The following is a 14,263-nucleotide window of genomic DNA, read 5'->3' as shown; positions in this document are numbered from 1 at the left end:
GTTGCAGCCTCACGGTCTTGAACTTGACGGTTCCATTGCAGTATCCTCGCCATAGGCACAATTCGTTCAGTCCTGTGTGCCGTCGTATTCTGATTCTCTGAGAACAACAAACTAGATACGAAAAGCTGCGACTACTGATAACCTGCCACAATAGTCGTTATAGCTCTCCACGACCTCATCCTCTATCTCTATCATGGCCGACAGATACTCGTTCTCGCTCACGACCTTCTCACCGAGTGGGAAGCTGGTGCAGATTGAATATGCTCTGAATGCAGTCAACCAAGGCGTCACATCGTTAGGCATAAAAGGTACATTCTTAAGCAGGTATTGCAAAAGGAGCAACCATTGATTGACACTCTACAGCGACCAACGGCATAGTCCTTGCAACAGAGAAGAAGTCCTCCTCACCTCTTATCGATGCTCCGTCACTATCCAAGATCTCGCTGGTAACACCCAATATCGGCATGGTCTACAGTGGTATGGGTCCTGATTACAGGGTACTCGTTGACAAAGCCCGCAAAGTGTCACATACGAATTACAAGCGCATCTACAACGAATACCCTCCAACACGAATCCTTGTTCAAGATGTAGCACGAGTCATGCAGGAAGCCACACAGTCTGGTGGTGTAAGACCGTACGGTGTGAGTCTGCTGATTGCAGGTTGGGACGATGGCATCGAACCGGAAAGCGAAGAGGCTAAAGCTGAGGACGCGGAAACAGAAGAAGGCAAAAAGCTAGCTGCATCGCGTCGAACTGGTGGTATTCAGAAGGGTGGTCCAAGTTTGTACCAGGTCGATCCAAGTGGCAGTTACTTTCCGTGGAAGGCGACTGCGATTGGAAAGGGCGCCACAAGCGCGAAGACTTTCTTGGAGAAGAGATATACACAAGAGTTGGAGTTGCAGGATGCCATACATATTGCTCTGCTGACCTTGAAGGAGACGATAGAAGGTGAGATGAATGGTGACACAGTCGAGATCGGTATCGTTGGTGACCCAGCAAATCATCTGCTAGGATTCGAGGGTGTGGAAGGCGCCGTCGGTCCACGTTTCAGGAAGCTGACCAAGGAAGAGATCGAGGACTATCTGACGAATCTATGATGGAGAGAGCCTCCGAGGTATTCTTGACACATCGTGCAAGCATCAGCTAGGCGTTTGGGAGTATGGTAGACGCCGAATGCGAAATACTCTGATCCATGCTCATGCTATACAAGAAAGCTCGTAGCCATTTGCGTATAACAGCCATGCATTTTACGACTTTCAAATTATTGGCTGTCGTACTCAGTTTTGTGCCTTGATGCCTCATTGCATGTTGGCCTCACATTTCCACACAAATCGCATCCAAGTCGACCTTCTTCATCTAGCATCTGGCCTGCATTCTTGCTCTGCTCTATTCTGCAAGCAACAGCAGACAGTGCTGTCAGTGTGTTGAGCAGATGATCCTATAGCCCGATGTCTTTTCGGCATTGTTTCGAGTAAATGAGTTGGTTCATGCCGAGCTAGGCATTCTGTACGATCAACCACAAGACATGAAAGGACGAAACCTCAGTCGGTAATGATTCGAACCTCACCATCGGGGCCTATGTATGCATGAGAGATCGTGGTCAGTAATAGCTTCTTTCTCACTGATCTAAGCAGGTACGACTAGAGGAAGATGTACCTGCAAGTAGAACGATTCGATATGCTCACTCTACATTGAGTTGGAAGGAGCTCGACATGAAATTGGACAAGACATAGGAATCTTTGAAAATTTTCACGTTAGAATCCTTGATGTTCAAAAATGGTAACAACTAGCACTGGATTAATTGCCTCAGCAGCCTCGCACAAAACCGTTTCGAATGTGTTACTCACTCACTCGAAATTGCATCTACTTCTAACACCCGTCTTCACTATTCAGGCCTACCAAGTCCGAGCGACGGTCCGAGTTATTAGTGACACCCGAAGCCCGAGCCCCGAAGTCCGAAGTCACGAGAATTGTTCACTGCTATACATGTTTCAACAATTAGATTTACCTCCAGATGAGTCCGAAAGGGCTCTATCTACAGATGAAACCGGATTCTATGGGAGCGGAGACATAATGGTAAGAACGTCAAACGCTTCTCTGAGCCGTAGTCATGGGTTTCCCTCAGCCAGTATAAGGCCCTTCCTTCATAGGATGTTGGTCTGTGTCGAGTTTTTTTGTCTTTTTCAACAACAATATTACGTGGTAATCAGCTATGAAGAAGGTCGAGGTAGGTGGTTCGAGACTGGCGCTGGTAGGACTTTTTTTTGGCCACGGGTCAATAATTAAGAAGAGTGGAGCGGAGGGTAAGAGAAGGCTGGTTGTCACCAAGGCATGCAACCTTCACTCGCGGGTGATTGAGAAACTAGCTGCAGGCTCTGAAGCACGTCTTCGTCTTTACACTGTTGAAGTTTCCTCCAACTTCTTGTCTCTAACTTCTTCCCTCTTTCTCATCTTGAGTTGCTCACTGAACAACCTGAAGCCTACACAATACTCGACTATTTATACTGGTCACAGCTTCATGAGGCAATATGTCTAACGACTTACGAAATAACAGCCAGATGTCAAAGGCACTCCATCACATTAGAGATTGTAGATTCCAGGATGCGCTCGAAGCTTGCAGGTGCGTGTTTCCTTTTCTATACACTAAGATATTATTTACACCTTAACCAACACGTCATCGACACCATGGCTGAGGAAGACTCATATTCACAACTTACGCATACCTCCCTTCACAACTCATGCATATTCACAACAACCACGAAAACCTACACAAACCACCTATAATAACACGAATCATTTCCAGTTCACTCCGCTCAGCTCAGATTTCACTGAGCCACTACGCCGCCGTGCGGTGCAGCTTCGTTCTCCTCCTCCTCGACCTCTTGCTGCCTGGCCGCGTCCAATCGCGAGAGTGGCTTGCCGCCGAGATACAGCGGACTGTGTACAACGTGCGAACCAACAAGGGCAAGCACACGACAGAATGTGTCACTTCCATCAAGGACTCTGCCGTCAAGGAGCTAGCTGGCTATTGGAATACTTCACAATTGACAAGTGAAGAGAATGTGGAGAAGTGGGCAGCGAAGCTTGAGCCAAATAGGAGAAGGAAAGGTGGTGATGATTTGAGGAAGAAAAAGAGATGTGCGACGAAGATGAGGAAGCGGCAACAAGACAACGAGACTAAGGAGCACGAAGAGGGAACAGGAGATGATTCAGATGAGGACGGAGGTGTGCGAATGTCTGACGTGGCTGAAGGGAAGGATGAGGTCGAAGACCATGAGATGCAGGCAAGTTCGTCACTGCATTTCGGGCTCACACTCAGACAGCGAGTCCCACAAGAGGAGCAGATCCAGCAGCTAAGACAGTTTGAGTTACCGTTCAGGTAGGAATAGCTAATAGTTAGTGAAGCATGGGACTTGTCCTTTCGGGAATCCAGCCGGCCAATGCAGCTTCAATCACGTCCTTACAATCCGAGTCGTGCATCAGTTACCCAGTGACTACCTCCGGCACATCGATATCCACCAGTTTGCTTGATCCATTTGAATCCTTGCGAACAGACACCAATCTGACGCAGCTTCTGCTGCACCTGTGCTTCTTGTCTCTGTGCTTCCCTCAATTTCGCTTCCCGGGCTATGATTGCATCCGCATCTCTCTTGGCTTGTGCAGCTCGTATCCGCTGGAGTTCCGTTTGCCGCCTGGCCTCGTCGTCCTCACTCGCCTTCAGTGCGACCTCGGTGGCTTCTGCAATTGCTTGTGCCGCCCAGCGACTGAGCTCTTCGATTCTCTTTGCTTCTGAGGCCAGTGCAGCCACTACTTCTGCTTCTCGAAGGTCTTGTGCGGCTTTATCAGCTTGAAGCTGTTGCCAGACCGCATCAGAAACACCAGCATCTCGCTCGTCCTCCTGATCGCTGAGGGACATTGTAATGAGTTCTTCGGCGCAGTCTTCCTCGTCCTCGAACAAGATACGTGTTGCTGTCGCGGTGGAAGTTGAGGTTAGACAGGAAGGCAAATCCCGCTTGCTTTGCAACACCGGTTGCAATGTGTCTGGCTTATTAGTGCTAGCAGGTTTGACGCTATCTCGCAGACGTCGCTCATTCTGCAGACGCCTGAGCTCAGCCAATACATGAGGCCAGGCAATGCTCAAGCATTCGGAAGAGATGTCATAATCTTGAAGAGCCTTGCTAGCAATTCGAGAAGCAATTGTCTCGATGTCGCGTCCATTGCCCCAACCTGAAAGATTTCTGAGGTCCTCCAATATAGCCACTGATTCTGATATCTCCTTGCATTCTGAATTCAAGTCGATATGGAGGTTTCGGACCTTGAGCCTAGTTCGTAGGTTTTTCTCTATCAGCTGAATGCACATCCGAGGATCTAGATTGCTGAACATGATCTCCTCTGGAAAGCGGCTGGAGAGGCCAGGATTGACACCTAGCAAATGATTGATTTCAGCTTCGTAACCAGCCAAGACCACAATCATTCTGGACTTATAGCGTTCTTTCGTAAGACAATCGACCAACTCATCTATAGCTTCCTTGGCAAAAGGACCTTCGCCAAATCGGTAGGCCTCATCAATGAAAAGTACTTGGCCCAATGCCTCATCGAATTTTTGAATCACCTTGGGCCCTGTCTGGCCAACGTATTCGCCTATCAGGTTGCTAGCAGAGCATTCGACCACGTTATCAGAGGACAGAAATCCCATGGCATAGAACACCTTGCCGATCTTGCGAGCTGTAGTGGTCTTGCCCGTACCTATAATGCGTGTCAGTCAGCATACGGTATCGATTGCCAGAGCATACATACCTGGCGGGCCTTTAAAGACGAAGTTAAATGGTATCAGGTCTTGAGGCTCCATGCCCAGCTCTAGTGCTTTCGTATAGCTGGTAGCGTAACCATCCAGCTTTGAGACAACGTCTTCAGAACCAACCACGTCTCCGAACAGCTCCTTGATGTTGGTGATAGCACCATCACCTCTGTCAAAATTGGGGTCAAAGTCTTGTTGCTCGAATATCACATCATCAGATCGTTTATTGGCGTCAAGAAATTGCTGACGACGAGCAAAGCTATCCTTGGCTCTCGACAAAAGATTTTCGACCTCGCCAGCATTGCCAAAATTAGGTCGTCGCCTAAGCTTTGAAAGGACTTTGATGGCTGTTTGCTTTGCTTTGCTTCCTCTGTAGCACTCAAATCCTGTTTCTTCAATTTGTGGTTCATTATGCTGAGCAGTTGCGCATCGTCATAATCCTCGAACATAAATGCGTTGTCGACAGGAAACCTTCTTGAGAGGCCAGGATTGACCTTCATGAGCATCTCTCTCATTTGCTCATCATAGCCAAGCAACAAGACAGCTCGATCTTCACCAGGGGTACTCTGGACTTCGGAGACGATGGTATCAACAACAGCTGTTCGGTAAGGATCTGCCGGTACCGACGTGTTTCCAAGTCCGGAGCACAACATATAAGCCTCATCCAGGACAAGAACCTTACCTTTCGTGTTGTCTAGGATAGCCTTGGTTTTCTGCTCAGATTCTCCTATGACACTTCCAATGAAGTCAGCTGGTGTCTTGACGACACATTCAGAGGTACTCAGCAAACCGATATCGGCAAGGATTTGTCCATAGAGCTTCGCGACTGTGGTCTTTCCAGTACCTGGAGAGCCTAGAAATAGACGATTTAAACTGACTTGTATGGGTTTCTTCTCTTTTAATTCGCGTTGGTAGTTTTCCTGTATACGATCAAGGAGTGTCTTGACGCAGGCCTTCACAGAGTCCAGTCCAACCATACTCTGGAGTTCTTGCCAGGCAGCGCTTCTGACTAAAGCTCCAGAAGGTTCAGGTCCGATGATATCTTCCTTGCTAAGCCAAAAATCATCTGGCTGTAGACCCGATCTTCGCTCTCTGGTAATACGAGCAGATTGAGCGTCTGTGGTTTTGCTGAGGACATTCTCGAGTGATCGAGCATTTCCAAAGCCTTCGCGGCCACTCTCTGCGTGTAATCGACGAATAATGACACGCATGTACAGACCACCAGGGCCATCCTCAACCTGCATGCGTCCTTTATACTTCTTGTCGATCTTTTGTTGCAGCATATATAGCAATTCCGTCTCTGTATAGTCCAGAAATATCATGCGTTGTGGCATTCGACTTGCTAAACCAGGATTGTACTGGAAGAATTTCTCCATATGTCGATCATAGCCAGCAAAGATGAAAACGAGCTTGCCTGTGGTGTTCTCAATCTCGGCAAGCAGGTAGTCAAGCACGGCGGCTCCTCCATGACTATTGCCTGATACTAGTTGGTATGCCTCATCGATAAAAACCGCACCACCACCTGACTTCAGCAGGTCCTCCAGTATCTTTATGGTGGCATTGACGCCTTCGTTCGCAAGTTTGGCACCAGTGGTTTCCACGAAATCTGATCCGGCAATTACTCCAACCTCGGTCAGGAATTTCGCGTACAGGCGAGCGACTGTCGTCTTGCCCGTGCCTGGATTTCCAAGCATAACGGTTCCCATGCGTTCTTGCTTGAGGTCAGTACCTTGTCTGATGGTAGTCTGTAGTTTCTCCAGAATATTGATGAACTTGCTTTTGACAGATTCGAGACCTGTCATCTGCATAAGCTCATCCAGGGCATCATTAGTAACACCTTCGAGGTCTTGCATTTGCTTCCATTGTCTAGCAGCTGCCGATGCCTTCTTTTCCATAAGACTCTGTTTACAATGAGTGTTCGCTGATCGCTGAGATGTCTCTGGTACTCTGTTGAAGCCTGCCGATGTGCCTGGTGTTGGACCACGGGGCTGACGCTGCGGTTTCAGCATAGTTGGACATTCCGAGAGTTCTTTTGCCTTGGCTAAATCGAGCTTCTTTTGTTCATAAGCCTTATCACGATCGTATTTGAGCTGAATACCCTGTATTCGTTGTCGCTCAGCTTCAATCTGCTCTTCGATCGTGATAATCCTAGCTTCGTGATTTTGCTGTGCCAGCAGCTCTGTCTCTCGCCGCTCATGTTCTTGCTGCAATCTCTTGACGTCACGTTTCTTCTTAGCCTCGCAAGTCTGACATAACAGAGGACGATTGTTTGAACATTTCCATGTCAGTTTATGACCCTCACTGCACTTGTCTGCCATGATGTAAGCGCATTTCATCTTCGAATGATCATAGAGCTGGTGGCACTTCTGAGGACATTTGTGCTTGCCGCAACTCAGTATAGCATCACATGGGGATGCACATCCGCCATCTGGACAGCTGTGATCGAAATCTTCTGGCTTAATGATAAGTGTTCCTTGATCACGATGTCGTTCACACCGTACAGGAACACCATGGTAGATATGCGATCCCTTTTTCAGAAGAGAAAAGAAGCTCGTCCATAACTCTCGACCTGCCGCATTTCGAGCTTGCAAGAACGTCGCAGAATCCCCTATGATGATAAGTCCATCTCGAGCGCGCGAGACGAGAACGTTGAGGCGCTCTGGCGAGCTAAGGAAGCCAATGTCACCGTGTTTGTTACTACGAGTGAGGGATACCACCACAATATCACTCTCTTCACCTTGGTAATTATCGATCGTCGATATGCGTAGCCGTCTCTGATTCATGCTTGCAGTGGCTTGTGGCATAAGCCCTGCTCTGATCAAGTCGAATGAGTCGAGATCGTTGAGGACAGGGTCGTTGTCTATCTGCAAGACATCATATAGTAAACGGAGCTGACCAAGATAAGGCGTCAAGACTACGATCTGATCACTGCCATAGCCTTGCTGTGCGATGTACTTGACGCATTTCAGGGTCAAGGCTGCCTCAAAGTCGTTCCTTTTAGTCAAAGTTGCACTACCCTCCCTAGGGTCATATGCATCACTGTGCTCGTTCTCAGGAACATCGTGATCCACAAAGATCAGGCTATCCTGAAATCCGCGTATATGGGGTCGGATCAGAGTGCTCTCAGCATCGATCAGGTCAGGATACGTAAGAGCTCTGACAATGGCAGAGATCTCAGGTCTCATGCGATGTTGTCGAGACAGGATTTGATGTGGATAGCCTTTCAGTACCAATCTCTCGAACATAGATTTGTTCAAGTCGTAACCTTTGCCTTTCTCGACACTCAGGTCGAAATGAGCCTTCGGGCGTAACTGCTTGTGATCTCCGATCAGGACCAATTGCTTTGTTGCAGGACCTAGGGCTGCAAGGACGTGACCTTCCAAGATTTCGCCTGCTTCCTCCACAATGACAACGTCAGGTTGGGCAGACTGGATGTCCTTCACATACTTTGCTGCAGCTGTCGTTGTACACCCGATTACCCGACGGTCTCGCAGTAGGCGTCGTCCTTTTTCTCCCATCATCACTTGTATCTGTGCAACTGTGGCATCATACTCGCAACCATACTCAGTAACGCGTCTTGCTCGCTCTCCTCTGATGTCATCGAACCATGCTTGTCTGACTCTGTCACGCTCCTCGATCTTCATGTCCCATATACCTTTTGGGTCCGAGATATGTTCTTGGAGGACACCAGCGTCTCTACCACGCATGCAACGAAACATAAGATAATATTTGTCAATACTCTTGCTCTTCTCATCAACAATCGTGAAACCTTCTAACTGCTGAGGTACCTGGAAAGCTTCAAAATAGGCAGAGAAATCGGAAGAGAACTCCAGATACTCGAAGAGATCAGGCCTAGTAACAGATGACTGTATGAATTCTGTGAAGGCTTTTGATAACTCGATGCCGGCGGAAGTCGCCGTTGACTTGCGAGAATCAATGAGTTCCCAATCCGTGCGGGTCATTTTATAGTCTGTGCTTGCTTTAATCTGTTCAAAGAGACTGAGCGGCTTCGTCCTGATGCTTGCTTTGGCGGAGCTCCCTAGACGGACAATGCTCCGCTCGGATATGCCCACGTCCATCAGATCCTCCAGGTACTGGTCGAGAGCGTGGTTCGTGTAGGAAAGAACCAAGATCCGAACGTCAGAAAGGTTGTATAATGCCTTGGCTAACAGTGCCCCAATGAAGCTTTTTCCAGTACCTGGTGGACCTTGAATAAGAGCGACTTCCTGAGTCAAGCCTGTAATGAGACTCTGAGCCTGATTCAAGTCCAATCGTGTCGACTTAGGTAACGATAGCTCTGTCTGCAAGTCCATACTTTTCTCCAATTCGATTTTACTGACCAGATTTTGAATTCGGCTTGACTGGGCAATGTTGAGAGTCGGCTGACCAGAATGCCATGTGAGTATGTGGTCTGCTATTGGCAGAAGTCGGGTGTTCTGAAGTTGTCTAAGGATGGGATCGTAAGCAAACAGCGCCGTGTTTAGTTGTATCAATTGCACTAGGCCATGACCATGGAGTGCTTTCAGAGTGTGCTGAGTGGAGGATTTGTTGCCTGTAAGGTGGACATACAAACGCGGATTTGAATCAGCCATCTCTTGCTCTTTTCTCCATAGCTCACCCAATCCTACTAGTTTGCCATCACCAAGGATACAGACTAAAGATCCGTGCGGCAGGATCTTCTTGTGCGTTTGTAAGAAGCGAAGACGTTTTTGGGGGTCTTTTGGGTCTTCTTTAGGCAGAAATTTCAGCTCCTCGGAGCACTTAAAGACAACCGCCCATTTGTTCTTGTCTTCACAAACGGATCCTAGAACCTGGAGTCCGTCGATGCGTTGACCTCGACGTTTTGTCTTGCCAGTCAATTCCTCACGCAGATCTCGTAGCATATCTTCGCGCAATAGTCGAAACTGATTGTCGAGGTGGGTGGCGAGCTTTTCGTCGTCCCCAAGACCGTCAATTTCTGCAGCGAAGCGTAAGAACGGATGTTCGGACGAGAAAAGTTCGTCCACTGTTGGTACAATTGCGATTCGACGAAAGTCTTCAAAGTCATTGTCGTGGCGGCCTCCTGGGCCATTCAATGTGACTCGTCGGGAACTGCTGAGAGTAGCCGTAATATGCATTATCTTCTGATGAAGATTGCGTACAGCAGGGTCTGTGGTGGACTGCAAAACACGCTGCACAAGAGGTTGCGTAGCTACCTGAAGGTAGGGTTCTACATCTGCGTTCGGGTGAGATATGAGCTGAAGAAGCAGCCATAGGAAAGACTGCAAAGCGGGTATTGATAGTCTTTGGCCCTCCACATGATGAATGAATTGGTTCCAGAATACAGGCGGATCGACCAAATGCTGAACAACAGTTCGTAGTAGATCGCCTCCACAAGTCGTTGAGAGCTCTGGACTTTGCAAGTATGTCAGAAAATCTTGAACGAACGTATTGAAAGCAGTAGCAGTATGGTCAACTCGAAGTGCTTGTTGTAACGCAGGTAAACCCTTTTCTGAGCCGAGAAGACGAGAGATGCAAGATACGCTGTCGTCAAGAGAGCAAACGGCTTCCAGAAAGTGCTTTGCTCGCTCAGGCAGAACGACAAGTTGCTTGCCTTCGAGCACTTGCATAAAAAGAGAATACAATCTCTTTCTTCTTCGGTCGTCCATACTGTTAAATAATCAAAGACTGCACCAATCAGTTACAGGTTGAAGAAAGTGCTTGGGAAGGAGATTTCAACAAATACTGACATATCCTCTTTCAGCAAAAGAAAAGCAGGCGAGGTTCCAGCGGCTACTAATGACCTGGAGTGTAGCAGGCATGAGTGGGATATTGAACATCAGTCCATAGTTCTTTGTCTGGTCTTAAATGTGGATCTTGCTGCAGAGCAAGCCGCTTGGTACATAGCAACTGGTCTATCGTGGTGATTTGGTATTGCTCTTCAGCCTAGCCAGTGACATCCACCATCTTTGCGGCCATGACTTGACACCTCTGTCATGCACAAGGCACTATGCGGTCGTTGAGTGCATGACCGATAATGCTCGAATTGCATGTGCATTGCTTCTATGGTCCAATGGCAAAGAGTCAGCGGACAGACGCATTGACAGCAAAGCGCTGGTCCTTTTGATCCACTAGTACAGGGTCCTTGCAGGTTACTGTTTCAGCCGAACAAGCAGACATGGGGCGTGGACAGTGTTTGATAGAGCCTGTTAAAAAGGCTGGACACCGAGTTGAATATGTTTTGAAGTTCCTGACTTTTGAAAGCTCAAAAGTCTGCCCTAAGTTCGCGAGAGACTAGGCATGGCTTCGAGAACGTACCCAAGGACGAGACGTGGAGGTCATCGCGGCGGCTTCCACTTGCAATCACGACATTCCGCACCACTACCTGTACCAGGATTGACGCAACGGAAGATCGAAGACATCACCGTTCCTGAGAAAATTAAAGATGATTTGGTAGCTAAGATTAACGGTGTTGAGTATGTTGCTTCTTACGACTTGACCGATGGGCTCAAAGCTCCTACGATTTTAGTTCCAGGTAAGCATTCGGCTTGGCAAGTGCTGGGCCCAACCCCAAAAATAAGCTCAGCGCTCTGTCACACCCCCATAGCTCTTGCCTGAGATAGCTACTGATTCTTACTGGAACAAAGGCAAGCCTCCAAGATGGACACCACCATCACAACCTCAAAACCTACATGAAGACAGCGACGTTTACTATCGTGACCCCAACAGTGCTAGACACCACAAATATCCTACTGAGCCAGCGGTTCGAGCGGTACTTCATCAGCACACCGACTTTGCGTTCTCCACGATTGACATCTTCGGATGTGGCAGCACTTTCGGCAGTCTTCTGTCCTTTGTGAGAAATGAGGAACGCACCTTTCGATTCGGTGTCGACCGTGTAGGTAGTACGACGTTTCTGGTCAGGAAGACTAACACTCCTGGCGAGATCATTGAAGATGTTCGTGGGTACGGTCATACTTTCCCAGAAGCATATACCATATGGGAGTCGGACGTGAGAGCTTCAGCATCTTACCAGCGAATCATCAAGTACAATTTTGCTGGTTTGTCTTGCATGATCAGATCTGAGTCAGATGGTTACCTACCAGACAAGCTGGAAGCAAGCCATGAAACATTACGGCCAGTAAGACAAGACGAGTCGCTTCTGAACGGCGGACTCTCTTCGCTTGGCCTGGGTCTGCTGCCGTTGACGAGTATCGGTCCTTTGGTGATCGAAGATGCTGGCGACGTAATTCCTCAGCAAGCAATCTTCGATCTGAAGACACGTTCGATCAATCAGAAAGAACGTCTTGGAGCCTCCACCAAAGAATTCCTCCCTCGTTTGTGGGCCAACCAAACGCCAAACTTTGTGCTCGCTTTCCATAAGTGGGGCAAATTCCAGCTCGATGAAATTCATATCAAGGATGTGAGAGACGATGTCAAGGCATGGGAAGCACAAAACGTGGACGTGCTGTCCAGGTTGGGAAAAATGTATCGCAAAATCGTCGACCTCTCAAGTGTCCATGGTCGTTTCGAAGTACGACGAATAGGTGCAGGACCACTAGAGATTTGGACCGAAAGCACGGGCTGGTCAGCATTGCCGAAGGAGTTAAGAGAGCAGTTTTGTGGTGAACATGGAAGTGAAGTAGGTGACAACGGTCTTGAGGCAACCCATGTGAATGTCAACAACGAGGGTGACGACGATAGTTCTGACGATGAGAAATATCTCAGATTCTAGCAGGTAATATATTCGTGTAGACTCGGTGCAAGGCAAGACGGCTCCTCCAGAGCAGCGACATTGCGCATAGGGTGGCATATACAATACACAGTCATTCATAGCCAAACCTTCATACAAGTCGCAATGAGCTGAAGGCAAAAATGCAAGGTAAGCACTAATCGCATCACCATCGATCGCACCGGCAGGCAATTCTAAGTTGCACTTATATTTTGCGTAAACAAACGATTCGTTGCTTTGAGACAAGTCCTCAGAACTTTCAAGTCCCTGGATACTAGTAGTTCATGGCAGAAAAGAACGTATATGGGAGAAATTGATTTCGCATTGTCACTTTCGATTTTGTTGGCATGCGAGAAACTCGCTGCCATTTCGAAGAACGACTTTCTAACACGCCGTCATGAACCAAGGTTGAGAAGAAATCTCATACCGTTGTCGTTTCCACATGCTCTTCCTAATTTACATGACAGGAAAGACTTGCAAAAACTTCCATAACATACGCGCAAACCTACGAAGAAGCAACGAGGTCCTTCTTGAGCGTACCCAAGAATTGCTTCTTCTCTTGTGGAGTCTGGTAAGCACCGTGGCCGAACTTGGACGAGGTGTCGATCCATTTGAGCTCGACCTTTTCGAGGGCTTTGCGGGAAGTGTGTGTGTACATAGACTTTCGGAGGGTGATGACTCGCTTCTTGACACCTGGGACTGAGCCCTTGAGGAGTACGAAGTCGTTCTTGACCTCACCGTATCGGACGAAACCACCCATTCTGGAGAGATGTTAGCAAAGACATGTTTACAACGGAGATGTTGAACATACGGTGTGATGGTCTTGTTGACGACATCGTAGTCAGTGGCGGCGTTCTTCTCATCTGAGCCTTTGCCAATTCTGTAAACCTTGTGGTTGCAAGATGTTCTGTGGTGGTAACCGTCCTGACCGGCACGAGCAACAGTCCACTGGACGTGGGAAGGATGCCATGCACCAATGCAAGCAACCTTTCGGAGACCTTTGTGCGTCTTTCGTGGGAGCTTCTTGGTACCCCATCGCGATGTGACACCTGTGAAACCGTGACCTTTGGTAACAGCAATAGCATCGATCATCTCATCTTGCTCGAAGATGGTGTCGATGGATACTGGCTTCTCGAATAGACCGTACCCGAAGTCAACTTTGTCAGCAGTGCTGCCACCATTGACCTGGATTTCCATCAAGTGCGCCTTCTTTTGTGTAAGAGGAGTCTTTGAGATCTGAGTGTGAGCGAGTACTCGGACGACCTGGCAGTATTTCTTGATTCGTTCGACTTCTCGGGAAGTAGAGGCGCCCTTCTCAGCGTGCTTCTTGGCGTACTTGGTGAAAGCCTTCTTCTTCGACTTGTACCAGTTCTTGTAGAATCGTCGGCGGAGTTCGTCGCTAAGGTGGTCGGCCCAGACGGTGGTGAGGGATCGGAGGCCTCGTGGAGTCTCAACGTAACCAACGAGACCAACAACGATCATCTGTAAGATCATCAGCACATCTGGTTTTCTTTCCAGCACAACTCTTTCTTACTGGTGGCGTCTCGACGACTGTAACAGCCTCGACAATCTCCTTCTTGTGCATCTTGGCACCTGGTCGGTCGAGATCTCGGACGATGGTGGTCATACCGGCTTTGTAGCCCATGGCTGCGGTAAGGTGGACTGGTTTCTTTGGGTCATCCTTAGGGAAGCTACGGTAACGTTCAGCTTCGGCTCATATGAGCACATGACACTAGATAACCAACCTCTTTACT

At 48.3% G+C, this 14,263-nt stretch overlaps 5 protein-coding genes across 5 annotated transcripts; 3 read left to right on the top strand and 2 right to left on the bottom strand.

The window, feature by feature from the left end:
- Window positions 1–193: 193 nt before the first annotated feature.
- Window positions 194–1,097, top strand: PRE8 (Proteasome subunit alpha type-2; the record flags this gene model as incomplete). The annotated part of the gene is made up of 2 exons (XM_064895051.1): window positions 194–308; window positions 364–1,097. The coding sequence occupies 2 exons, from the start codon at window positions 194–196 to the stop codon at window positions 1,095–1,097; spliced, it is 849 nt and encodes a 282-aa protein (XP_064757738.1).
- Window positions 1,098–2,601: 1,504 nt separating this feature from the next.
- On the top strand, window positions 2,602–3,383 carry LTR64_000666 (uncharacterized protein; the record flags this gene model as incomplete). The annotated part of the gene is made up of 2 exons (XM_064895050.1): window positions 2,602–2,620; window positions 2,818–3,383. 2 exons carry the CDS (start codon window positions 2,602–2,604, stop codon window positions 3,381–3,383), a joined length of 585 nt encoding a protein of 194 aa, XP_064757737.1.
- Window positions 3,384–3,460: 77 nt separating this feature from the next.
- LTR64_000665 (uncharacterized protein) lies at window positions 3,461–9,915 on the bottom strand (the record flags this gene model as incomplete). The annotated part of the gene is given in 3 exon segments (XM_064895049.1): window positions 3,461–4,746; window positions 4,798–5,120; window positions 5,138–9,915. 3 exon segments carry the CDS (start codon window positions 9,913–9,915, stop codon window positions 3,461–3,463), a joined length of 6,387 nt encoding a protein of 2,128 aa, XP_064757736.1.
- Window positions 9,916–11,077: 1,162 nt separating this feature from the next.
- Window positions 11,078–12,512, top strand: LTR64_000664 (uncharacterized protein; the record flags this gene model as incomplete). The annotated part of the gene is made up of 2 exons (XM_064895048.1): window positions 11,078–11,312; window positions 11,425–12,512. The coding sequence occupies 2 exons, from the start codon at window positions 11,078–11,080 to the stop codon at window positions 12,510–12,512; spliced, it is 1,323 nt and encodes a 440-aa protein (XP_064757735.1).
- Window positions 12,513–13,014: 502 nt separating this feature from the next.
- On the bottom strand, window positions 13,015–14,154 carry RPL3 (60S ribosomal protein L3; the record flags this gene model as incomplete). Its single annotated transcript, XM_064895047.1, has 3 exons — window positions 13,015–13,270; window positions 13,321–13,991; window positions 14,044–14,154. 3 exons carry the CDS (start codon window positions 14,152–14,154, stop codon window positions 13,015–13,017), a joined length of 1,038 nt encoding a protein of 345 aa, XP_064757734.1.
- Window positions 14,155–14,263: the final 109 nt, after the last annotated feature.

This window comes from Lithohypha guttulata (assembly GCF_036872675.1).
Source record: "Lithohypha guttulata strain CCFEE 5908 chromosome Unknown scaffold_1, whole genome shotgun sequence".
NCBI classification, from domain to species: Eukaryota; Fungi; Ascomycota; class Eurotiomycetes; order Chaetothyriales; family Trichomeriaceae; genus Lithohypha; species Lithohypha guttulata.
This window is presented reverse-complemented; position numbering and strand designations above follow the sequence as displayed.